Source organism: Heterodontus francisci, chromosome 14 (genome assembly GCF_036365525.1).
Source record: "Heterodontus francisci isolate sHetFra1 chromosome 14, sHetFra1.hap1, whole genome shotgun sequence".
Classification (NCBI taxonomy): Eukaryota; Metazoa; Chordata; class Chondrichthyes; order Heterodontiformes; family Heterodontidae; genus Heterodontus; species Heterodontus francisci.
The window spans coordinates 68,239,604-68,267,058 of NC_090384.1; the positions used below are offsets into that span (position 1 = coordinate 68,239,604).

Below are 27,455 nucleotides of genomic sequence, written 5' to 3' on the forward strand. Positions count from 1 at the left end.
ACAATTGGAAAATATGATTGGGCAGAGTCAACATGGATTTATGAAAGGGAAATCATGTTTGACAAACCTGTTGGAGCTTTTGAGGATGTTACTTTTAGCATAAAGGAGAACCAGTGGATGTGCTGTATTTAGATTTTCAGAAGGCTTTTGATAAGGTCCCACACAGGAGGTTAGTAAACAAAATTAGAGCACGTGGGATTGGAGGTAATATACTACAATGGATTGAGAATTGGTTAACAGACAGAAAGCAGAGAGTAGAAATAAACAGGCTGTTACTACTGGGGCACAACAGGGATCAGTGCTGGGACAACAGCTGTTCACAATCTATACAAATGATTTGAATGTGGGGACCAAATGTAATATTTCCAAGTTTGCTGAGGACACAAAACTAGGTGGGAATGTAAGTTGTGCGGAGGAGGCAAAGTGGCTTCAAAGGGTCTTGGACAGGCTAAGTGAATGGGCAAGAACATCGCAGATGGAATATAATGTGAATAAGTGTGAAGTGATCCACTTTGGTAGAAAAAACAGAAATGGTGAGAGGTTGGGAAGTGTTGGTGTCCAAAGGGACTCGTGTGTCGTCGTTCATGTGTCACTAAAAGCTAGCATGCAGGTGCAGCAAGCAATTAAGAAGGCAAATGGTATGTTAGCCTTCATCGCAAAGGGATTTGAGCACAGAAGTAAAGATGTCTTGCTCAATTATGTGGAGTCTTGGTGAGACTGCACCTGGAGTACTGTGTACAGTTTTGGTCTCCTTATTTAAGGAAGGATATACTTGCCATCGAGGGAGTGTGACGGAGGTTCACCAGACTAATCCATGGGATGGCGGGATTGTCTTATGAGGAGAGATTGAAGAAAATGGCCTGTATTCTCTAGAGTTTCAAAGAATGAGAGGTGATCTCGTTGAAACTTACAAAATTCATACAGGACATGGCAAGATGGATGTAGATAGGATATTTTCCCTGGCTGGTGAGTCTAGAACCAGGAAACTTAATCTCAGAATAAGGGGCAGGCCATTATTTACTGAAATGAGGAGGAGTTTCTTCACTCAGAGGGTGGTGAATTTGTGGAATTCTATACCCCAGTAGGCTCTGGAAGCTCAATGATTGAACATGTTCAAGACAGCAATTAATAGCTATCTGGATATTGATGCCATCAAGGGATATGGGGATAGCATGGGAAAGTGACGTTGAGATAGATGATCAGCCATGATCTAAAGCAGTCTCGATGGGTTGATTGGCCGACTGCTATGTTCCTATCTCTCCTGTAGATCTTGTACACTAATGTATTCAGTTCTGAACCATGTCCGTCTTACAGCCATGTCTCAATAATACCTACTATGTTGTACCTCCTAAGTTGAATTTGCACCTGCAGTTTGTTTCAATTTGTTCCTTATACTTCATTCGTTTGTATAAAGAATGCTTATTTGGGCTACACAACTTCTAACCAGTGTTCCCTCTAAGCTGCATGAGTACATGCAACGAACACAAGCCAGCCCCTTTAAGTTACAGCAAGTGCATGACTACACAAAAAAATTTAAAGGGCCTGCACACTTAAATGAATAGGCCATGCACAATAAAAAAAATTCATTGGATTGTTGCTCCTAATCTGTCCTTCTGCTCTAATATTTTTCTCTCTCATTTCTTCTAATTTAATTACTTTGCACCTTTTTAATTTTCCCTTTATCTGTAGTGACTAAAGCACAATTTGTCAATACTCTCTTCCCTTTCATTTATTTTAGAATTTCTATTTATACTACCTTTCTACCTCAGCCTTGTTAGGTGAAGGATTAATACTGGCTAGAATTCTGGGACACACTGCCTGAAGGGGTGGTATGGACAGGAACCTTCAGAACATTTAAGGAGTATTTAGATGAGCACTTGAAATGCCATAGCATACAAGGCTACGGGCCAAGTGCTGGAAAATGGGATTAGTTAGAAGGCCGGCATGGACGCAATAGGCCGAAGGGCCTGTTTCTGTGCTGTATAATTCTATGACTCTGATTCCTGGGGAGCTGCCATGCTCTTTTAAATAATGTCATGCCATCTTTTGTCCACCTGAATGAGCGAACAGCGCCTTGGTTTAATGTCTGTTTCAAAAAATGGCATCTTTGACAATGCAGCAATCCTTCAGTACCATATTGACCTGTCAGCCTAGATTATGTGCTAAATCCTAGAGTGAAACTTGAACCGATGACCTTTTGGCAAAAAGGTGAGTGTTACCACTGAGCCAAGCTGGCAATGAAAAGATTGCTAATTAATATCTTCCAAAAGATGTTACTTGCTGAGAGCCCTGTGGTGAGCCTTTTTTTAATGGAGAGATCCTAAAATGGCAAATTGTTGTTCTGCAGGAAAGTATCTTAGCAGGCAGGTCAGTGTTTTAAAATATAAGTACCATGGGCAGTTAAAATTCTATTGTCCTATTATAAAAGTAATTGCAGGTTATTGCAAAAGACTAACTGGAAGTTACTTAATTAAAATTTATGTATAATGTTTTAAAATTCTTTTTCTTCTAGGTACCCCAACATATCATGTGAATTACTTACTTCAGATGTAGCGCAGCTAAATGATCGATTGGCAGAAGATGAACCTTTGTTGACACGACTTTACAGCTTTCTGCAGAATGAACCCCCGCTTAATCCTTTGCTTGCCAGTTTCTTTAGTAAGGTGCTAAGCATTCTCATCAGCAGAAAACCTGACCAGGTAGGGCCGTGTCAGTCTAAATTGCATGATTTATGTACTTAAAAAAAAAACTCAATCTGGGTTTCAAGTTTCATTCATTAAAACAAAATTAAAGTTACTGTAAATTTACTTGATGCAAATGCCCAAGCTTTTGGTCATCTATCTTATTATCTCCTTGTATGGCCCGGTTTAAAATTTTGTTTGACACCACTCCTATGAAGCACCCTGGGACAGGGTACTATGTTAAAGGCACTGTATAAATGCAAGTTGTCGGTGTTGTCATGCCCAAGTTAAGTGAACTGAGTGCAGCTTTAGCCATTGTGAATGTGGTCTCAGATAATGGTGCCCAAATCTTATGCATTTTCCTCAAAGATCAAGTGGCGATTTACGTGCTAAAAAGTGTTTAATGAAGACTGAATTGGTTTACTTGATAGACCACCCACCTACTTGGAAACTTCAGAAATGGGTCTGCTTTCCAAATTTTATCAAAAGCCTATGTTTCAGATTTGTCATCACGAGAAAGTTCTATATGGTTGCAGGAGTAAGGAATGCATTGGAATAAAGGTTTTCATACATTGATAGTTATTTTTTTTTTCAAAGGATGTCATTATTGTATTGAGCACATGGATACTTGAACAGCACTGACCTTACAGCATCGGCTCCTTTTGGTTCAGTGTTCTAATATGCAGATTTCTCGGATTCATGCTTGGAAGGAAATTGATGTAAATCATCTGTGACTTTTTTCAGAATATTTTAGTATATAGTTGAATAGGAAGAAAAATACTTAATGCTGAAAGTTCATACATCTCTACTACCCTGCTTTAAGGAAGGCCTTAAACTCATCTCCATCTTTAGACCATACTGTGGCATAACTGTAAGCATATGTGAGTGGGAAGAAGATTATCAACTTTTGGTTTTGACTTGCTCATTCTCCTTGAGGTACTTTCCCAATTGTTGAACAAAATTTGTACTTGTCAAGTCAAATTCCCCTACTTGCCCACTGATCTTGTGATGGGTGCCTCATATATTCAAAATAGAAATGCCCAAAGCCAATTGAGTTCTTGTCCTTCTAAATAAAAATTAATTGTCCATCACCTTTGTTAAATTTCTTTTTTTAAAACTTGCTTTAATTTTTAATTGCTTAATTTGCATTCAACACATGTAGGCTTTACTCTGCTATCCTGTTTGATCCCCGGTATGGCCTCAAGTCCAAGGGTGCAGACTTGTGTGTGTGGTTTACACCTGGTTTAGCCATCCCTTATATCTGACTGGACCACATCAAGCGCTATCGAGCTTTGTTCTCTCCTGCCAACACTACATACTATTCCCGAATCAGCTTGGAGAGCAAAGATAACTCTAGCTTCTTTTCTGTTCCAGCAACCATCTCCATAAATCTCTGCCCCTTCACCCTCACCTTCAACAAGGAGTGAGCTTCTTTGTCATTAAGATTGAAACCATCCATTCAGCTGCCTCTGTGGCTTTTCCCTTTCTGTTGCCAACTATGCTAAACCTCGCGTCAGCCTTTTTCCCCCTCCCACTGCCCCTGCACCAATCCTGAACCTCTAATGTCCATCTAGTTTCTCTCCTATCTCAACTTATGCCTTCACCAACCTCTCTTTGTCCATGAAACTCAGCTCCTGCTCCCTTAACCTCATTCCGAATAAACTGCTGACTCCTCAACTGCCCTTCTTTGTCCCCCTGCTAGCTGACATTACAAATGATTGTTTTCCTGGTACTGCTCCCTTTCAAAAGTGTCTTTATTCCCCACCCCATTTTTAAAGAAAAACACTCAACTCCTTTGTCCTTGCAAACTGAAACTCTATCTTCACACTCTCTCCTTCAAATACTTGACCCCTCCACTGCTTCTTTGTGGTCAGTCTGATTGTTCATCTAGTCCTGGATGAGCCTCAATTTACTTCAGTTAAAAATTGAGAAGACTGAGGCCATTGTCTTTGACCCTGCCCACAAATGCTATACCCTAGCCCTCTGCCATCATCTCAGGCTGATCCAGAATAGTTACATTCTTGGTGTTGTATGCAAACTTGAGCTAAGTTGCTGACCCCATATCTTCTCTATTACAAAGGCCACCTACTCTCACCTCCATAGCACTATCCTATCTGCCACAGCCTACTTGCTGCTGATGTGTGCTTTTGTCGGAGTCAACAATTCCAGTGGGCTCCCATCCTTCACCTTTGGTAACTTTAAGCTTGGCTCAACCAAAACTTTGTTGCCTATGTTATCCTGCCCCAAGTTCTCTCACCTATGCTCAACCCTGTCTTTGCTGTTCTACATTACTCTTCTTCCTGCACCAGCCCCACATGCTTAGAATTTAAAATTGCTATTCTCATGTTTAAATCTTTTAATGGCTTTTCCCCTACCTATGGCAGTAATCTTTTAGCTGTACAGCCCCCCATTCCCTCTCCGTGTCCCCAGCATGAGCACACTCTTCCTCTGATCTATTATGTATCTCCCTTCTTGTGTCCCATCATTGGCAGCTTAGCTTTCAGCAATCAAGACTGACAATAGTAAGGGTATCAGGGGATATGGAGCTAAGGTGGGTAAATAAATTTGTGTCACGTATCAGCCATGATTTAGTTGAATGGCAGAGGACTGAGGGGGTGAATGGCCTTTTCCTATATTTAGGATTTTAAAAAATTCTTTCATGGGCTGCAAGTATCGCTGGCAAGGCCAGCATTTATTGCCCATCCCTAATTGCTCATGAGAAGGTGGTGGTGAGTCACTTTCTTGAACTGCTGCAGTCCAGCTGGTATAGATACTTCCAAAGTGCTGTTTGGAAGCGAGTTCCAGGTTTTTGACCCAGCCACAATGAAGGAATGGCGATCTAGTTCCACGTCAGGATGGTGTGTGGCTTGGAGGGGAACCTACAGGTGGTGTTCCCATGCATCTGCTGCTATTATCCATCTACGTGGTAGAGGTCATGTGTTTAAAAGGTGCTGTCAAAGAAGGCTTGGCAAATTGCTGCACTGCATCTTGTAGATGGTACACATTGCTGCCACTGTGCGTTGGTGGTAGAGGAAGTGAATATTTAAGGTGGTAGATGGGGTAAAGTGGGCTGACTTTTTTTCCTGGATGGTGTTGAGCTTCTAAAGTGTTGGAGCTGCACTCATCCAGGCAAGTGGAGAGTATTCCATTACGCTCCTGACTTGTGCCTTGTAGATGGACAGGCTTTGAGGAGTCAGGAGATGAGTTACTCACTGCAGAGATCCTAGCCTCTGACCTGCTCTTGTGGTCACAGTATTTATATAGCTGGTTCAGTTAAGTTTCTGATCAATGATAACCCCCAGGATGTTGTTGAGGCTTGGGTTTCAGTGATGGTAATGCCATCAAATGTCAAGGGGAGATGGTTAGAATCCCTTGTTGGAGATGGTCATTTCTGGCACTTCTGTGGCCACTTATCAGCCCAAACCTGAATGTTGTCCAGGTCGTGCTGCATCTGGATGCGGACTGCTTCAGTATCTGAGGAATTACAATTGGTACTGAGCATTGTGCAATCACCAGCAAACATCCCCACTTCTGACCTTATGATGGAGGGAAGGTCATTGATGAAAGTGGTTGGGCCTAGGACACTGTCCTGAGGAATTCGTGCAGCAATGTCCAGGGGTTTAGATGTTTGTCCTTAAGCAGCCATGACCATCTTTTTAGTGTTAGATATGACTCCAGCTAATGGAGAGTTTTCCCCCGATTCCCATTGACTTCAGCTTTGCTCCGGCTCCTTGATGTTGCACTCGGTCAAATGATGCCTTGATGTCAAGGGCAGTCCCCCTCACCTCATTTCTGGAATTCAGCTCTTTTGTCCATGTTTGGACCAAAGCTGTAATGAGGTCTGAAGCCGAGTGGCCCTGGCAGAACCCAAGCTGAGCATCGATGAGCAGGTTATTGCTGAGTAAATGCTGCTAGATAGTATCATGTTGCTGATGATCGAGAGTAGACTGGGGCAGTAATTGGCCTGATTGGATTTGTCCTGATTTTGTGCACAGGACATAACTGAGCAATGTTTCACGTTGGGTAAATGCCAGTTTTGTAGCTGTACTGGAACAGCTTGGCTTCGGGGCGCGGCTAGTTCTGGAGCACGTTTGCAGTGCTACTGTTGGCATGATGTCAGGACCCATAGTCTTTGCTGTATCCAGTGCCTTCAGCCATTTCTTTATTGTGTGGAGTGAATTGAATTGGCTGAAGGCTGGCATCTGTCAGAAATAGGACATTAAGACCCCAAAAATCATTGCATATCACTTACGGCCTCATTTCCTCTCTGTTACTACCATTTGGGTTGGGGCCTCTTAATGGGCATCCCAGGCATCTCTCTCTTTCAAGTGGGAGCCTATTTATAATATGGTATATGGACCCTGATGTAATGTTGAGGTGCCAATGTGTATAGTGTGCTCTGTGCCCATTGGTATCTGGTGTTGAGTAGCCCAACCAAAGGTCCTTTTTAAAGGGCCCCTCCTTTCTTCTTTCATGCCCTTCCTGGCTGCACAGAAATCTCCTGACTCCAGTCATAATCCTTGCAATTCCAACAATGGGGTTGCCTCTCAATGTTGGAATACGGCTCAGAGGGAATATACAATTTGCTTGGATTCTCCACTACCTTCTCCTCCTGTAAGACCCTCCATAAAAACCAAGCTTTTGGTCATGTTAATATCTCCTCCTTTGGATTGGTGCCCATTTCTTTCTCATTACACCTCCATGCGACACTTTTGGACAATAAATGTGCTATAAAAATGCATGCTATTGCATAAGACTGCAACATAGACTATTCTGTAAAACTAATCTGAACAATTTTTCCCTGAAGGTTTCTTTAACTGCAGTACTGGGATAGGAAACTATACTTAACACATGTAACATAGAAAATGTTTTTGAACACTTGTGAAGCTGGAAATTGAGATCTTATTGATTGCCTCCGAAATAGCCATTTGATTTTGGTGTGGGTGGGCAGGGGAAGGAGAGAATTATATAATTTCTGCTTGCAAGTATTGGAGCTAATTATGTTGCACACTGTTTTAATATGATCTTTTTCTACTACAGATTATCACATTTTTACGAAAAAGGGATGCATTTGTAAGCTTAATGCTGAAACACATAGGGACCTCAGCGCTCATGGATTTGCTGCTCAGGTTATTGACATGCATTGAACCACCACAACTGAGGCAGGATGTTTTAAACGTAAGTCGAGAAAGTTTGGATATATGCTACATAAGGAAGGCAGAACAGAGCTGTGTTTTAACTTTAATAGTTGGTGTTTCTACATAATGAGTGACGTCTCAGAGCACTTTACAGAAAGATAGGGTGGTAGGGGAAGGTGCAAAATCATGGTTAAAGAAGGTCTGTAAGGAGGCTTTTGAAAGCACAGAGGTGTTGAGACAGGACGATTTCCATTAAGGTTTAGTGATGGGGTTAGAAGTAATTTAGTATTGGAGAAAGAGTCTGTGTGCAGAACCAAAAGTTTGAACAGCAGTATCAATAAGTAGTGCACAGTGAAACCGGTGGACCAGAATAAGAGAAACCGATGTAGACGTGATTTAATTTGAGTATATTAATACTCGACTATTGGTTATGAGGTTAAATTATAGGTGAAGATAAAGGCAGTTCCTGATGCAGCATTTAACTGCAGCTTTATTTTTGCAATTATCTTTTGTTTTTACTGGTGATTTTTAATTTTCGCAGTGGTTGAACGAGGAAAAGATTATTCAGCAACTAATAGAAATGGTACACCCATCCCAGGATGAAGATGTAAGTAGATATGAACATGTGATATTGCTGCTAAATACTTAACAAATCAACTCTGTGGACAGCTGTGTGCCAAAATACAGTCCCATGTGTTCTGCCTTTTCCCTACAGTTGTCAGGTCTTACCAGACAAGTGGGTGATGTAATGCTCTACCTGGAGTCTTTAATACTTCAGATTGAGGAGAGTTCCATCTTTCAGTTGAACTAAAGTTTGACTAAAACTGTGCCCGTCACTCCTGATGGTAGCTATCTATTCTGTTTCACTAAGAATATGAGTTATAAATGAGGTTTTTCAGCTCATAACTTGTTCACTACAAAAGCCCACTAGTTAGCTTGCTTTCTACCAGGATCTGCAATTAGTCAGTTTAGTCCCATTTGGCTCACTGGTTAAATATTATAAAAGATACCTGTTCAAATTTGACAATTTCCCCTTATTCTTCTTTCATCCCTCAATTCTCTCTCTCCTCTTACCCTCCCCACCCCCCCCCCCCCCCGACCCTGCCGGATCACTTTTTAAAAAAAAATTGAAGGACAGTACAATGGTTAGACGTGAAGGTGGGCAGCCTAATTCTAAGTTTTTCTGAAAGTGTTTTGATCTACCTGCTTAGAGATTCTCAGGATTAGTCCTGGATTAACTTTAGAGCTGTTTTTCTCTGGTGGGAAATACTGAGCGTACATATGGTGATGCCTTGTTAACCTTGATGGCACAGCTGATAGCAATTGGAGGGTGAACAGCATGTTGCAGGATTGCCTGAATTGAATATTAATTGCATAATCAACAATTCTATGTGGCATAAGTTTATACAGTTTTTTTTATTGTGGATTATAGTTGTCTCCCACTGTGTAGGTGGTGAGCATGGGTATTTTCATCTGACAAAGTGTGTGCATTTAAGGCGTTAGCACAGTCGAGATAATAAATTACCAAACTGACTGCAAAGATAACCTTTTTTTAAAAAATGATTATGTACTTTACGTACTGTGCAGCAAAATAATGATTGGAAGCATGCTGAATGTATTAAATGTCACTCTGTCTTTTGCTGTTATTAAGGTGGCACTTTTATTGGTTCATCCTCCATATACAAATAGGATATTCCCCTTTCAATGAGGACGGCTTGGCTGGATTCATGTTATGAGTGGTCAGGTGATCTCCTACTCTATCATGTATAAGGCCTTTTCTCATTCTGATGGGAGATTTTTCTCTCCCATACAGGAAAAACTTTGGATCTGAACGTTGGTTCTCAGTTTAAAAATTATTTTTCACTTTATGGAAAGATGATTTATTGTCTGCTTGCAAAGTTCATACCATTTCTTACTGATATCTTGAGTTGTGGCTAAGTCTGATTGGAGTGGACTTTGACCATGTATTTGCCTTTTCTGATACTAAAATTTGTGTGGAGTGCCATGGATCCTGCAAAATGACGTACTTAAACAATCCCTCTCATTGCTGTTTTCCATTATCCGTAGCATTTAAGCACAGCTTTGATATAGCTGTCTTCCAGGAAGATACTGATAGTAATCCAGCAGGTCCTAGTTCTGCCACTTTTGGGATTGATAGAACTAGGACCTGTTGGAATACTATCAATCCCAAATGTGGTAGAACTAGGACCTGTTGGAATACTACCACATTTGAGATTGATAGTAATCCAAAAGGTCCTAGTTCTACCACATTTGAGATTGTTGATCAAGGGAGAGAAGTCCCAATTACAGCCAACTCAAGACCATCATTCAGCACAGCTTATTTGCAGATGGTCAAGTATATCTTCTCTTGCAGTCAGGATTACCACCATTATTGCACATAATTAATACTCTAATTCAGCAAGAGATTTTGAATACAGAATGTTAGGGTATCAGCATTTTTTTTATTATGCCATATACAAGGTTGTTCAGATAGTCAAAACAACGGAACTTCTTGCATATTCCTCCTCTTCAGTGTCCCTGTTGTAGGTTAGTGTGTTTGACACATTTTAGCAGCGATCATGACAATTGTTTTGCGGCTATAGCTCTGATCACTGCTTCCTTTAAAGAGTGGGAGCCCATCTGGATGTGGGTGAATTTTGTGACACCTTCCACCTTAACTAATTCAACTTTGAGCACACTTCTTAAGCTGAGTAAGATGAATGTTGTGGAAATATAGCGATCACGTGTTCATTAAAATAAAAGCAAAATACTGCGGATGCTGGAAATCTGAAATAAAAACAAGAAATACTGGAAATACTCAGCAGGTCTGGCAGCATCTGTGGAGAGAAAAGCAGAGTTAACGTTTCAGATGGAGGAAAGTATAGGTGGTCTGATTAGCAATTTTGCAGACGACACTAAGATTGGTGGAGTAGCAGATAGTGAAGGGGACTGTCAGAGAATACAGCAGAATATAGATAGATTGGAGAGTTGGGCAGAGAAATGGCAGATGGAGTTCAATCAGGGTAAATGCGAGGTGATGCATTTTGGAAGATCCAATTCAAGAGTGAACTATACAGTAAATGGAAAAGTCCTGGGGAAAATTGATGTACAGAGAGATTTGGGTGTTCAGGTCCATTGTTCCCTGAAGGTGGCAACGCAGGTAAATAGAGTTGTCAAGAAGGCATACGGCATGCTTTCCTTCATCGGACGGGGTATTGAGTGCAAGAGTTGGCAGGTCATGTTACAGTTGTATAGGACTTTGGTTCGGCCACATTTGGAATACTGCGTGCAGTTCTGGTCGCCACATTACCAAAAGGATGTGGATGCTTTGGAGAGGGTGCAGAGGAGGTTCACCAGGATGTTGCCTGGTATGGAGGGCGCTAGCTATGAAGAGAGGTTGAGTAGATTAGGATTATTTTCATTAGAAAGGCGGAGGTTGAGGGGGGACCTGATTGAGGTGTACAAAATCATGAGAGGTATAGACAGGGTGGATAGCAAGAAGCTTTTTCCCAGAGTGGGGGATTCAAATACTAGGGGTCACGAGTTCAAAGTGAGAGGGGAAAAGTTTAGGGGGGGATATGTGTGGAAAGTTCTTTACGCAGAGGGTGGTGGGTGCCTGGAACGCGTTGCCAGCGGAGGTGGTAGATGCGAACACGATAGCGTCTTTTAAGATGTATCTAGACAGATACATGAATGGGCAGGAAGCAGAGAGATACAGACCCTTAGAAAATAGGCGACATGTTCAGGTAGAGGACCTGGATCGGCGCAGGCTTGGAGGGCCGAAGGGCCTGTTGCTGTGCTGTAATTTTCTTTGTTCTTTGTTCTTTGATCAGTGACCCTTCTTCAGAATTGGTAAATATTAGAAATGTGAAAGGTTATAAGCAAGTAAAGTAGGGGTGGGGCAAGAGATAACAAAGGAGAAGGTGTAGATAGGACAAGGTCACAATAGCTGACCAGAAGGTCATGGAGCAAAGGCAAACAATATGTTAATGGTGTGTTGAAAGACAAAGCATTAGTACAGATAGTACAAAGAACAGTACAGCATAGGAACAGGTCATTCGGCCCTCCAGGCCTGCGCTGATCTTGATGCCTGCCTAAACTAAAACCCTCTGCACCTCTGGGGTCCATATCCCTCTATTCCCATCCTATTCATGTATTTGTCAAGATGCCTCTTAAACGTCTCCACGGTACCTGCTTCCACCACCTCCCCCGGCAACAAGTTCCAGGCACTCACCACCCTCTGTGTAAAGAACTTGCCTCGCACATCCCCTCTAAACTTTGCCCCTCTCACCTTAAACCTATGTCCCCTAGTAACTGACTCTTCCACCCTGGGAAAAAGCTTCTGACTATCCACTCTGTCAATGCCACTTATAACTTTGTAAACCTCTATCATGTCACCCCTCCACCTCCGTCGTTCCAGTGAAAACAATTTGAGTTTATCCAACCTCTCCTCATAGCTAATGCCCTCCAGACCAGGCAACATCCTGGTAAACCTCTTCTGTACCCTCTCCAATGCCTCCACGTCCTTCTGGTAGTCTGGTGACCAGAATTGCACGCAATATTCTAAGTGTGGCCTAACTAAAGTTCTGTACAGCTGCAGCATGACTTGCCTATTTTTATACTCTATGCTCCGACCGATGAAGGCAAACATGCCGTATGCCTTCTTGACTACCTTATCCACCTGCGTTGCCACTTTCAGTGACCTGTGGACCTGTACGCCCAGATCTCTCTGCCTGTCAATACTACTAAGGGTTCTGCCATTTACTGTATACTTCCCACCTGCATTAGACCTTCCAAAATGCATTACCTCACATTTGTCCGAATTAAACTCCATCTGCCATTTCTCCGCCCAAGTCTCCAACCGATCTATATCCTGCTGTATCCTCTGACAATCCTCATCACTGTCCGCAACTCCACCAACCTTTGTGTCGTCTGCAAACTTACTAATCAGACCAGCTACATTTTCCTCCAAATCATTTATATATACTACAAACAGCAAAGGTCCCAGCACTGATCCCTGCGGAACACCACTAGTCACATCCCTCCATTCAGAAAAGCACCCTTCCACTGCTACCCTCTGTCTTCTATGACCGAGCCAGTTCTGTATCCATCTTGCCAGCTCCCCTCTGATCCCATGTGACTTCACCTTTTGTATCAGTCTGCCATGAGGGACCTTGTCAAAGGCTTTACTGAAGTCCATATAGATACCATCCACTGCCCTTCCTTCATCAATCATCTTTGTCACTTCCTCAAAAAACGCAATCAAATTATTGAGACACGACCTCCCCTTCACAAAACCATGCTGCCTCTTGCTAATAAGTTAATTTGTTTCCAAATGGGAGTAAATCCTGTCCCGAAGAATCCTCTCTAATAATTTCCCTACCACTGACGTAAGGCTCACCGGCCTATAATTTCCTGGATTATCCTTGCTACCCTTCTTAAACAAAGGAACAATATTGGCTATTCCCCAGTCCTCTGGGACCTCACCTGTAGCCAATGAGGATGCAAAGATTTCTGTCCAGGCCCCAGCAATTTCTTCCCTTGCCTCCCTCTGTATTCTGGGGTAGATCCCATCAGGCCCTGGGGACTTATCTACCTTAATGTTTTGCAGGACACCCAACACCACCTCCTTTTTGATAATGAGATGACTGAGACTATCTACACTCCCTTCCCTTGGCTCATCATCCACCAAGTCCTTCTCCTTGGTGAATACTGATGCAAAGTACTCATTTAGTACCTCGCCCATTTCCTCTGGCTCCACACATAGATTTCCTTCTCCTTCCTTGAGTGGGTCAACCCTTTCCCTGGTTACCCTCTTGCTCTTTATATATGTATAAAAAGCCTTGGGATTTTCCTTAATCCTGTTTGCCAATGACTTCTCATAACCCCTTTTAGCCCTCCTGACTCCTTGCTTAAGTTCCTTCCTACTGTCTCTATATTCCTCAAGGGATTTGTCTGTTCCTAGCCTTCCAGCCCTTAAGAATGCTTCCTTTTTCTTTTTGACGAGGCTCACAATATCCCGCGTTATCCAAGGTTCCCGAAACTTGCCAAACTTATCCTTCTTCCTCACAGGAACATGCTGGTCCTGGATTCTAATCAACTGACGTTTGAAAGACTCCCACATGTCAGATGTTGATTTACCCTCAAACAGCTGCCCCCAATCTAAATTCTTTAGTTCCTGCCTAATAATGTTATAATTAGCCTTCCCCCAATTTAGCACCTCCACCCGAGGACTACTCCTATCCTTATCCACAAGTACCTTAATACTTATGGAATTATGGTCACTGTTCCCGAAATGCTCTCCTACTGAAACTTCGACCACCTGGCCAGGCTCATTCCCCAATACCAGGTCCAGTACGGCCCCATCCCTAGTTGGACTATCTACGTATTGTTTCAAGAAGCCCACCTGGATGCTCCTTACAAATTCTGCCCCATCCAAGCCCCTGGCACTAAGTGAGTCCCAGTCAATATTGGGGAAGTTAAAATCACCCGCCACTACAACCCTGTTACCTTTACATCTTTCCAAAATCTGTCTACATATCTGCTCCTCTACCTCCTGCTGGCTGTTGGGAGGCCTGTAGTAAACCCCCAACCTCGTGACTGCCCCCTTCCTATTCCTGAGCTCCACCCATATTGCCTCGCTGCATGATCCCTCCGAGGTGTCCTCCCGCTGTGATATTCTCCTTAACCAGTAATGCAACTCCCCCACCCCTTTTACATCCCCCTCTATCCCGCCTGAAGCTTCTAAATCCTGGAACATTTAGCTGCCAATCCTGTCCTTCCTTCAACTAAGTCTCTGTAATAGCAACAACATCATAGTTCCAAGTACTAATCCAAGGTCTAAGTTCATCTGCCTTAGCTGTTATACTTCTTGCATTGAAACAAATGCACTTCAGACAACCAGTCCCGCTGTTCTCCACAACATCTCCCTGCCTGCTCTTCCTCTTAGTCTTACTGGCCTTATTTACTAGTTCCTCTTCATTTATTTCACTTGTTGTCCTACTGCTCTGGTTCCCACCCCCCTGCCACACTAGTTTAAACCCTCCCAAGTGACGCTAGCAAACCTCGCAGCCAGGATATTTGTGCCCCTCCAGTTTAGATGCAGCCCGTCCTTCTTGTACAGGTCCCATCTATCCCTGAAGAGATCCCAATGGTCCAGATATCTGAAACCCTCCCTTCTACACCAGCTGTTCAGCCATTAGTTTAGCTGCACTATCTTCCTATTTCTAGCCTCACTGGCACGTGGCACAGGGAGTAATCCCAAGATTACAACCCTAGAGGTCCTGTTTTTTAACTTTCTACCTAACTCCCTAAACTCCCCCTGCAGGACCTCATCACTCTTCCTGCCTATGTCATTGGTACCGATGTGTACCACAACCTCTGGGTGTTAATGGACTGAAAATTGAACAGCAAGTAGAAACATGAAAAAAAGTGGGTAAGCAAACTGAACAAGCTAAGATGAAATAAAATATAAACACACACAAAAAAAATATAAAAAAGAAAAAATAACTAAAAATAAAAGTAAAATGGGGGGCCCGTCATGCTCTGAAATTATTGAACTCCATGTTCAGTCCGGCAGGCTGTAGTGTGCCTAATCGGTAAATGAGATGCTGTTCCTCGAGCTTGCGTTGATGTTCACTGGAACACTGCAGCAATCTCAGGACAGAGATGTGAGCATGAGAGCAGGGGGGTGTGTTGAAATGGCAAGCAACCAGAAGCTCGGGGTCCTGCTTGCGGACTGAATGGAGGTGTTCTGCAAAGCGGTCACCCAGTCTGCGTTTGGTCTCCCCAATGTAGAGGAGACCACATTGCAAGCAGCAAATACAGTATACTACATTGAAAGAAGCTTCCTTTGAAGAGGTCATACCTAGGGTAATTGGTCTGTGTAACATTGCTTTTACTATTGTTTCTAACAATGTTTTTGGTGTCATACCACACTTTATTTTTATACTTGGTTAATTTTTAAAAGAAAGTGGTAACTATAACCCATTAGTAACTGGGTAAAATAATAATGCTGGAAATACAAGAAAAACAAGTTCAAGTTTCAGCTCAATGACCTTTCATCAGAACTAGTAACTTGGTGAATTTGTTACTCTGGTCCTCTGTTAAAACAATTCACTAAGTTTGCATTTCAGACTTGTAGGTGAAAATGTGTCTGCTTAGCTCTTTTTTGAGTACAGCTAAATTCTTGCTGAGTTCTAAAATAAATGACTTCAAATATCTAACATTTTATTTTTCAGAGGCACTCAAATGCGTCACAATCATTGTGTGAAATCATCCGCCTTAGCAGAGACCAAATGATTCAAATGCAGAGCTCTCCAGAACCAGATCCACTTTTGTCTACGATAGAGAAGTATGTAGTTTGATTGAAATTGTTTAAATGTTAACTTTATTAAGTTGCTTTTCTTTAAGTTACTTTCCATTTTATTGTGGCCTGAATGATGGTAAATTATGTATGAGGAATATTATTTGATTTCAAACTTTGCATAAATCAGATAAGAAAGCAATGATATTCTTTGGAAGGATGGGAACAGTATGTTCTCAGGCATATCATTTTAGATTTTGTATTTTATTATTTAAAGTTGATTTCTTACTTATACGAACATGCAAATTAGGAGCAGGAGCAGGCCACTCGGCCCTTCAAGCCTGCTCCGCCATTGAGTAAGTTCATGGCTGAACTGATAACTTCGCATTTCCACCTACCCCCGATAACCTTTCACCCCCTTGCTTATCCGGAATCTATCTACCTCTGTCTTAAAAATATTCAAAGACACTGCTTCCGCCACCTTTTGAGGAAGAGAATTCCAAAGCCTCACGATCCTCAGAAATAATTTCTCCTCATCTCTGTCTTAAATGGGCGGCACCTTATTTTTAAACAATGACCCCTAGTTCTAGATTCTCCCACAAGGGGAAACATCCTTTTCACAGCCACCCTGTCAAGACCCCTCAGGATCTTGTACATTTCAATCAAGTCTCCTCTTACTCTTTTAAATTCTAGCAGATACGAGCCTAGCCTGTCCAATCTTTCCTCGTAAGACAGCCCCCCCATTCCAGGTATTAGTCCAGTAAACCTTCTCTGTACTGCCTCCAAAGCATTTACAATCTTCCTTAAATAAGGAGACCAGTACTGTACACAGTACTCCAGATGTGGTCTCAGCAATGCCCTGTATAGCTGAAACATAACCTCCCTACTTTGTATTGTATTCAGTTCTCCTCGTGATAAGCGATAACATTCTATTAGCTTTCCTAACTGTACCTGCATACTAACCTTTTGCGATTCATGGACTAGGACACCCAGATCTCTCTGCATCTCAGAGCTCTGCAATCTCTCACCATGTTGATAATGATTTTTTATTATTCTTCCTGCCAAAGTGGACAATTTCCCACTTTCCCACATTATACACCATTTGCCAGGTCTTTGCCCACTCACTTAACCTATCTATATCCCTTTGTAGCCCCCTTATGTCCTCTTCACAAGTTACTTTCCTACCTATCTTTGTGTCATCAGCAAATTTAGCGACCATACCTTCGGTCCCTTCATCTAAGTTATTTATATAAATTGTGAAAAGTTGAGGCCCCACCACAGATCCCTGTGGCACACCACTCGTTACGTCTTACCAACCAGAAAATGACCCATTTATGCCGACTGTTTTCTCTTAACAAGCCAATCTTCTGTCCATGCCAATATGTTACCCCCTACACCATGAGCTTTTATTTTCTGCAATAACCTTTGATATGGCAAATGCCTTCTGGAAATCTAAGTACAATACATCCCCTTTATCTACAGCACATGTAACTCCCTCAAAGAACTCTAATAAATTGGTTAAACATGATTTCCCTTTCACAAAACCATGTTGACTCTGCCTGATTACCGTAAATTTTTCTAAATGCCCTGCTATAATGTATTTCATAATAGCTTCCAACATTTTCCCGAATACAGATGTGAAGCTAACTGGCCTGTCGTTTCCTGCTTTCTGTCTCCCTCTCTTTTTGAATAAAGGAGTTGCATTCGCTATTTTCCAATCTAATGGAGCCTTCCCTGAATCTAGGGAATTTTGGAAAATTAAAACTAATGCATCAACACTCTCACTAGCCACTTCTTTTAACACCCTAGGAATAAGTCCATCAGGACCCAGGGACTTGTCAGCCTGCAGCTCCAACAATATATTTAGTACCACTTCCCTGGTGATTGTAATTTTCTTGAGTTCTTCCCTCCCTTCCATTTCCTGACTTAAAGCTAATACTGGAATGTTACTTGTATCCTCTATAGTGAAGACTGATGCAAAATATCTGTTCAGTTCATCTGCCATCTCCTTCTTATCCATTATTAATTCCCTAGACTCACTCCTTATAGGACCAACGCTCACTGTTAACTTTTCATTTTTAAATATCTATAGAAACTCTTACTGTCTGTCTTTGTATTTCTAGCTAGATTTCTCTCGTACTCTAATTTTATCTTCCTTATCAATCTTTTAGTCATTCTTTGCTGTTTTTTATATTCTGTCCAATCTTCTGACCTGCCTCCCATCTTTGCGCAGTTATAGGATTTTTCTTTTAAGTTTGATATTAGTTTTAGTTAACCATGGATGGCGGGTCCCACCCTTGGAATTTTTCTTTCTCGTTGAAATGTATCTATTTTGTGTATTCTGAAATATCCTTTTAAATGTCTGCCACTGCATCTCTATTGACCTATCCCTTAACCTGATTTGTCAGTTCACTTTAGCTAGCTCTGCTTTCATGCCCTCATAATTGTCCTTATTTAGGTTTGAATTACTAGTCTTGGACCACTCTTCTGTCCCTCAAACTGAATGTAAGATTCAATCTTATGATTGCTGCTAGCTGGGGGCACCTTAACTATAAGGTCATTAATTAATCCTATCTCCTTGCACAATACCAGGTCTAGTATAGCCTGTTCTCTGGTTGGCTTCCACCACCTTGCTGATGATTACAATAGGCTGATTGGATTTGTCCTGCTGTTTGTGGACAGGGCATACCTGGGAAATTTCCTCCTTTGTTGGGTCAATGCCAGTGTTGTAGCTGTACAGAAACAGCTTGGCTAGAGATATAACTGGTTCTGGAGCACAGGTCTTCACAATATTTTGGGATGTTGTTAAGGCCCATAACCTTTGCTGCATCCAATGCACTCAGCTGTTTCTTGATCACAAAGAGTGAACTAAATTCGCAGAAGACTGGCATCTGTGATGATGGGGAGTTCAAGAGTAGGCCAAGATGAATTATCCACTTGACACTTCTGGCTAAGCTGCTTGAAAATGCTTCAGCCATGTCTTTTGCATTCATGTGCTGGGCTCCTCCATTATTGAGAATGGGGATGCTCATGGAGCCTCTTGTTAGTTGTTTAATTGTCCATCACTATTCACAACTGGGTGTTGCAGGAATGCAGAGCTTAAATGTGATCCGTTGGTTTGGGATTGCTTAGCTCTGTCTATCACATGCTGCTTCTGCTGTTTAACATGCATGAAGTCCTGTGTTGTAGCTTCACCAGTTTGGCACCTCATTTTTAGGTATGCTCTTCCACGCTCCTCATTGAGCTAAGGTTGGTCACCTGTCTTGATGGTGATAGAGTGAGGGACAATGCTGCTGCTGATGACCTGCAGCACCTCATGGTTGCCCAGTTTTGAGCTGCTGCATCTGTTTTGAATCGATCGCAGTTAGTACAGTGGTAAATTGGATAGAAATATCTGCACAGGTAGATCAGTAAGGTCAATGACAGGTAGGTTTTTCCCTTGTGTTTGCTCTCTCACTACTTCCTGCAAGCTCAGTCTGTCCTTCAGGACTGAGCCAGCTTGATCAGTAGTGGTGCTACCAACCCACTTTTGATGGACGTTGAAATCCCCCAATCAGAGTACATTCTGTGTCCTTGCTGTCCTCAATGCTTCTTCCAAGCGATTGTTATGGTTAAGTGAGGAAGAGACGAAGGGCTTCCCTCTTTTCCGTCTCCTTGTTTGGCTGCAATAGGCTTAATTTTTTAAAGTGGATGTACTAGCCAATTCAGTAGATATTTGGTTCTTGTTATGATCACAGCAGGTACGTAATTGGACAGGTTTTCTTGAGTTAACAAAGAAAAAGGTTAAATTTATTGTACCTAAACCGAACTAATAAAATAAACAATGCACCAACTTTTACTCTTGTACAAACAAAAGGTTTACACACACACTGGTAGGTTACAGAGCAGGGAAAGATAGATTGGGGGAGTTGGAGTCGATTTATAAAAAAAAAAAGAAAAAAATAGTATACAGTCTGTGGAGTTTAGTGATTTGGCTGGCTTCAAGCTGAATTCAGTGGTCCTGAAGCTTTTAGTTTGAAGAGGTAGTTGACTGGTTCGGTGAGTCTCTTGGAGATAGTGATGCGGATGATTTCCCCCATTGGGGTTTCTGATTGTAGCCGGAGTATGCAAAGTTGGTCAGTCAACAGGCAGGATTTGAAATCTTTCAAGCTGGAATGGAGAGAGAGAGAGAGAGGGGGACCCTCACTTAGGGTCTGCTCATGTCAGAGTCCAGTTGTTTCTCCTCTGCTGCACAGAAAACACCAGCTTAAAACCACAGCTGGGGAGGGGCTTGTCACATGAGTCACTCAGTCATTCAAACATAACAGTTAGCAGTAATTCTCTGCTTGCTGAGAGAACGGGTAGTTCCTTTAAACCACCTGGGGACTGAGCAGACATTTCGTGTCTCCTCTCATTCCTTTGCACGTAGAATGGATTACTCTGTTTCGGCAGAGGCATTGGATTCGCATATGGTAAAGTCATAGCCCGTTTGTCACTGCAGTCTTCATTAACTTGATGAACTCGCAAAATGAGCAAGCTGGGTGATGATCTTGAGCTGAAAGGATGACTTTGCTGACAGCTTGTTTTTTTAAAAATATCTTTCAAAAAAAAATATAAATTCGGATCTCCAGTCAGTGGGTTAAAGAAAATGATCATTCAACAAAGCACATTGGCGTAACATGGTATGGTATTCAACATAAAGGAGTATTGATTCATCAGCTGAAGGAGGGCAGCAGGTGTTGATCAGGTTTCCTTATCCATGTTTGACCTGATGCAATGAGACTTCATGGGCTCCCAGGACCACTTCCTCTTGACTGTATACCACTGTGCCATCATTTCTGGTGGGTCTGGCCTCTTGTGAGATAGAAGATACTTGGGGATAGTGATAGTGGACTCTGGGACATTGGCTGAAAGGTATCATCTGAGTATGACTAGCTTGCTGAGTTTGGGACAGATCTCCCGCAGAAGTTAATGATGAAGACTGCAGTGACAACTGGGCTGGGTATGACTTTACCATATGCAAATCCAATGCCTCTGCCGAAACGCAGTAATCCGTCCAGTTTTATTCTTAGACTTTTCCGTAGCAGTTTGGACAAATCAGTGGCTTGATAGGCCATTTCAGAGGGCAGTCAAAACTCAACCATATTGCTGCGTGCCTAGAGTCACATAAAAGCCAGACTGGGTAAGGACAGTACTTTTCCTTTGCTAAAGGACATTCGTGCACCAGGTGGGTTTTTTATGACAATCTGATCGTTTCATAATCACCATTACCAATACCAGCTTTTCACTATCGCTGCTTTCACTGCCATCTCAATCCTCCTAAATGTCATGACTGCCTTCCCAATCAGTACTAATAAGTAGATAGCCCTTTCTGCTCTCGGTAGTTCTACCTTGGAACCTTGTTCCCAGTCCTCCCATATACGAAGACGCATCTTTCACTTTTCCTAATGCTACCCAACAATCAGTGCTTGTAGCACTTCCCATCACTGCAGCAACCCCTAGCTTTACATGCACACCCTCTAAAACCTTTGTATTCCCCATTGCCAATCCACTTCTGCCATTCTGCACAACTGACCTGCAAAATCTAATGATCTCAGCATCATTCTTCCAACACCACCCAAGCACACAGTTCTACTGGGTATTTGAAGGGCTGTGTACAATACCTGCAACCTAACTATCCTAGAACATCTTCCCTCCCATCTTGTTCTATAAATGTATCTTGGAAAGGTAAGAAGTAAAATCAACTACATAGTTAAATGAATAAATAATCAAGATCATTGGTTTATCCTTTCCATATATGCACATAATTATGAATTCAATCCAAACATACACAATTTAGTCATTTATTTCAGAGGATATAATTAATAGAACTAGTTTGCTTTTGGGAGCAAAATTATATTGGGGTCTTGTTTTATTCTTTGTAGGTACTACCCTAACGAGGCATAAGTAAGGATATACATGGAACACATGTTTAAAGGTGCCATACCCCACTACTGCATCTGGAAAAGCATTCTTCATTTATATTAGCGAATTGATATTACAATTCTGAATGAGCAAACATAGTTGGGCAGCATAAATTGCTGTTAGTGGATTTTGGACAGTATTCATACACCATTCCCCTACATCAGTAGCTGGAACCTTATTTGAATGCCAACTAAGATTTTAATTCCATTATCTGAAAGGAGTGATTTGTTCTATACAAGACAGTTGGATGGCCAAGGGAGATAGATTCAACCTTCCAAAGTAACTTGAATGATATGACTGGTACAAAGAATTCAGTAGTTGGCTTAAATCTCCATAGTGGGTTTGATTGTAGGCTTTATATGTGCTCAGTTTATGTTAATAATAGTGGTGGTGAAAATAGAAGCTGCTTTAATCTTAAAACTACCCATCGTTTTTTCAAGGCAAGAAACATTAGAATATTTGCTTGCAAATGTTCTCGATAAGGAAAAGACTGAATCAGCCATTGTGAATTGTATCCAAATATTGTTGACATTACTGGAGACTCGAAGACCAGCGTAAGTCAAAGTTATTTCTGCACATAATTCAGAGCTGTAACATAACATTTGATATCTGATGTAATAATTGCACTTTAATTTTGTTGTACAAAGGCACAGTTTTTGGGATCAATGTAGTGTGATTCATTTGGGTTTAGAAAACTCCAAGCATGTGTATGCATTGCAGAAGTAAACTTGGGGCATGCATGCTAAAGGTTGTGGATCAAAAGGGAGCTGTGAGGTTAGTGAATAAATCATTGAAGGCCAAAAAGCAGTGTGACAAAGATTGGAAAAGCATTTAAGGTTTTAGGTACTGGGAGGTTGGGTTGTTATTTGACTATACGAACACTGTGCTAAACCTACATTTGGAGTATTGTATCTGGTTTTGATCACCATATAGAGTGGGGGGTATTGAGGTCCTGGAGAAGCTCCAGAGGAGCACACTTAAAATATTAGCTAGTTTGAAGGCTCTTATCTATCACGATTTCTCCTGGGTTGATGCTGTTCTCATTGGAGAAAGACAGACTTGAGAGGAGTTGTGATTGTGGTTGGATGCCTTCCTTAAAATGAATAAGGATGGGAGAATAATCTGTCATAATTATACAGTATGTATGCAAAGAGATTGGTTAGAAACCAGGAGATCTTTTCAGACTGTCATCACCTACTAGATTAGATCCTCAAAACATACAGTATCTGTGGGACTCACTGCAGTCATTCAACGGGGAGCTAGTTGAGTTTCTGAGAGGAGAACATTCAAGTTCTTAAATATATGTAGCATGGTAATAGTCAGGCTTCTGTAGTCTGAAGTTTGCTTCATTGTCTTAGGGGATAGAGATGGAATTCCGAGGAGTTTTTTCTTAAATTGGTCACTTATTTTCATCCTTTTTAAGAAATAACTGAAGGGATTGGGGTGTAGGTGAATCTGCAAGTCAAAGTCTAGATGGGGTAGGCTTGATTGATCAGGTGATCTTTTCCCATTCTCCCTTTGTATCTTCATAGCAATAATACAAAACCTATTTCCACTTTTTCAAGTTTTGAAGGTCAGCTAGAGATCTGTCCAACTGGTATGAACCATGCAACCTTTTCTGTGAGTAATAGCACATTGCAAGCCATTAGACAAAGACTTAAAGACTTCCATCAGATACTACTGGAGCCTCCTAAGGTAAAATGAATTTAAAAGCTTTCAATACTTTGATGAATGTTAATTTACTTTAAGGTCTTTAATCGCTAGATTTAAAACTGGCTAATTGTGACCAAACTATTTAATTAAAAAGTTTTTGTTCCCTGTTATGCAAGAACTCGAACTGTCATATTTTCCTGGTAATTTGGGTTCCACATCCCACTATTAACTTGGCAAAGGAGTCAAGGTTACTGTAACGTTGAACTAGCAAGCAGATTTAGTGCCTCAAAGATCCTACTGGTGCATTTATTATATTTGCCTAAAGTCGTGCTTAATTATAAGAACTAAAGGTCAGCAGCACTACTGCGAGTTCCCTTTAGATATGTCTTGCAGAATGCAAAAGCTGTATATATTAAAAAAAAAAATAGCAACAGCTCAAACATGAAAATAAGGATTTTATGTTTGGATTTTTAGCCTTTGTCTTAGGGTTATGTTGAATAAACTTAATTTGCATAATCTTAAAACTGGAAAGAAGGAAAGAGAATTGCAATTCTTGCTTCAAGGTTAACTTGGGCTTTCTATTACTAAAATACAACCATCAATCAGAATTACATTACTATAAAGTGTTTAAAACCGAATTACGTACACAGTTTTAGAAGTAATGAATTGATAGCTATGCAGCCAATAGAATAACCATATCAGGAAGATTTAGAGAAAGGTGAAAAATCTTAGAAGCAAGCAATGCATGTAAAGACAGCAAGGCATTTTTAAGGTGTTCAGCTGTATTTCATTTAACAACTTGGCATAAAAAATGTGACCATTTTGATATTTGATAATCTGTATGATCTGGTCTTCACCCTGTGTCCCTTTATTTGTAGAAAAGTGCAATGAAAACTACTTGGGGAGTATTAGACACACCAGTGGGCAACACGCGCCTGAACGTGGTCAGACTTGTAGCCAGCCTTCTGCAAACAAACACACACAGCATTAATGCAGAGTTCGTTGAACTTAACACCATGGATGTGTTATTGGTGAGGATTCACCCAGTGCTGGTGGTTTATGTTCCATTTATGGACACTCATTTAGTAGTGTGAACAATGGGAACAGATTATATTAACCATTTTTTTTTTGTAGCAATCTATGGAGGTAACCTTGTAGACCTGACCGGAGTTAGGAAGCCACATTTGGATAGGGTGCAGAGGAGAATAAGGATGTCAAAGCCTTGGAAAAGGTGCAGAGGAGAATTACTAGAATTGTACCAGGGGTGAGGGACTTCTAGTGTAGAGACTAGCGAAACTGAGATTGTTCTCTCAGCAGAGTAAGTTAAGGGGGAATTTAAAAGAGGTGTTGAAAATTCTGAGGGGTTTCGATAAGCTGCCACATACAAGTTACTGCACAAGATAAGAGCTCATGGTTTGGGGGTAACATATTAGCATGTATAGAGGATTGGCTAACTAACAGAAAGCAGTTAGGATAAAGGGGTGGTTTTAATGTTGGCAAACTGTAATTAGTGCAGTCCTACAGGGATCTGTGCTAGGGCCTCTGCTATTTACAATCTATGTTAATGATTTAGATGAAGGGATCTAGTGTATTATAGCCAAATTTGCTGACAGTACAAAGATAGGTGTGAAAGCAAATTTAGGGGGACACAGTCTGCAGAGGGATATAGATAGATAATGTGAGTGGGCAAAAATCTGGCAAAAGAAGTATAATGTGAGAAAAAATTGAGGTTATCCTCTTTGGTAGGAAGAATAGAAAAGCAAAATATTTAAATAGAGCGCAACTACAGATTGCTGCGGTACAGAGGGATCTGGCTGTCTTTGTACATGAAACACACAAAGTTAGCATGCATGTACAGCAAGCAATTAGGAAGCTAATGGAATGTTGGCCTTTATGGTAAGGGGGATGAAGTATTAAAGTAGAGAAGTCTTGCTGCAACTCTACAGGGTGTTGGTGAGACCACACCTAGAGTACTGTGTCCAGTTTTGGCCTCATTTAAGAAGGGATATATTTGGACCAGTGGGGTGCCCAAAGCTCTGCTTCAAGGATGCATACAAGCATAACATGGAGGCCCGAACTGTCGATTATCACACCTAAGAGTCATGAGCTGGCGAAAGAGGGAAATTGCGACACGTCCTGTGGACTGTTGTGCACTGCCACAATGACCAGTTGCGACAGCAGCTTGGTAACAGGTGCCAACATCAAAAACAACAACTCGCAGCATCACTTAGCAGGTTCACGTGCAGCACTTGTGGCAGAACCTGCCTGTAAAGGATTGGCCTTCACAGCCATCAGCAAAGGTGCACCAAGAGAAGACACCCCACCTAAATGGATTGTTTACTGCGTGTCCACTATCTTTCTTAGATGGAAAGATGTCAACCAAACCGTTTTGATTGGAGGCAATACAGAGAAGTTTCACTCAGTTGATTCCTGGGATGAAGGGGTTATCTTATGAGGAAAGGTTGGGCCTATACTCATTGGAGTTTAGAAGAATGATGGGTGATCTTATTGAAACGTTTAAGATTCTGAGGGGATATTTCCTTTCGTGGGGGAATCTGGATGTAGGGACACAGATTCAGAATAAGTGGCTGCCCATTTAAGATTGAGATGAAGATGAGTTTCTTTTCAGAAGGTTGTGAATCTTTGGAATTCTGTGCCCAGGGAGAGCTGTGGAAGCTGGGTCATTGAATATATTCAAGGCTTAGATAGACAGATTCTTGAACTGGGGGTGGGGGGGTGGTGGTGGTGGGAGGGGGTGTAGGAGCAGGAGAAAGGCCATTGGGCCCCTCAAGCCTGCTAGATAATGGCTGATCTTTTACCAACACCATTTTCCCTGCACTATCCCCATATCCCTTGTTATATTTAATACCTAGAAATCTTAGCAATCTCTATCTTGAATATACTCAATGACTCAGCCTCTGCTGCCCTCTTCGGTAGAGAATTCCAAAGATTCACTACCTTCTGAGTGAAGAAATTCCTCCTCATCTCAGTCCTAAATGGCCTACCCCTTATTCTGATACGGTGTCCCCTGGTTCTAGATTCCCTCCCCACCCCCAGCCAGGGGGAACATCCTTCATGCTTCTACCCTGTCCAGCCCTGTAAGAATTTTGTATGCTTCAATGCGATCACCTCTCATTCTTCTAAACTCTAGAGAATATAGGGCCAGTGTCCTCCATCTCTCCTCATAGGACAATCCCGTTATCCCAGGGATCAGACTGGTGAACCTTTGTTGCATTCCCTCTGGCAAGTATATCCTTCCTTGGGTAAGGAGACCAAAACTGTACACTATATTCCAGGTGCAGTCTCGCCAAGGCTCTATATAATTGCACTTTTTTACTCCTATACTCAAATCCTCTTGTAATTAAGCCAACGTACCATTTGTTTTCCTAATTGCTTGCTACACGTGCATGTTAGCTTTCAGTGACGTACGAACAAGGACATCCAGGTCCCTTTGAACATCAACACTTACCAATCCCTCACAATTTAAGAAATACTCTCTCTTTCTGTTTTTCCTACCAAAATGGATAACTTTGCAGCTTTCCATGTCATATTTCATCTGCCAGGTTCTTGCCCACTCACTTAGCCTGTCTAAATCCCCTTGAAGCCTCTTTGCATCCTCCTCACAGCTCACATTATGGGGAGCGGCAGGAAAGTGGAGTTGAGGCCAAGATCAGATTAGCCATGATATTGAATGGCAGAGCAGGCTTGAGGGGCCGTATGGCCTACTCCTATTTT

General features: G+C 41.7%; 1 protein-coding gene across 7 annotated transcripts in view; it reads left to right on the plus strand.

Moving 5' to 3' along the window:
- The window catches only part of ppp6r3 (protein phosphatase 6, regulatory subunit 3), a 153,673-nt gene that overhangs the window by 36,503 nt on the left and 89,715 nt on the right, over nucleotides 1–27,455 (plus strand). For all 7 annotated transcript variants that reach the window (XM_068046414.1, XM_068046415.1, XM_068046409.1 and 4 more), the window contains 7 exons: nucleotides 2,513–2,699; nucleotides 7,722–7,859; nucleotides 8,361–8,426; nucleotides 16,060–16,172; nucleotides 22,508–22,621; nucleotides 23,633–23,762; nucleotides 24,599–24,751. In XM_068046414.1, coding sequence (XP_067902515.1) covers nucleotides 2,513–2,699; nucleotides 7,722–7,859; nucleotides 8,361–8,426; nucleotides 16,060–16,172; nucleotides 22,508–22,621; nucleotides 23,633–23,762; nucleotides 24,599–24,751 — 901 coding nt within the window. The remainder of the gene's footprint in view (nucleotides 1–2,512; nucleotides 2,700–7,721; nucleotides 7,860–8,360; nucleotides 8,427–16,059; nucleotides 16,173–22,507; nucleotides 22,622–23,632; nucleotides 23,763–24,598; nucleotides 24,752–27,455) is intronic.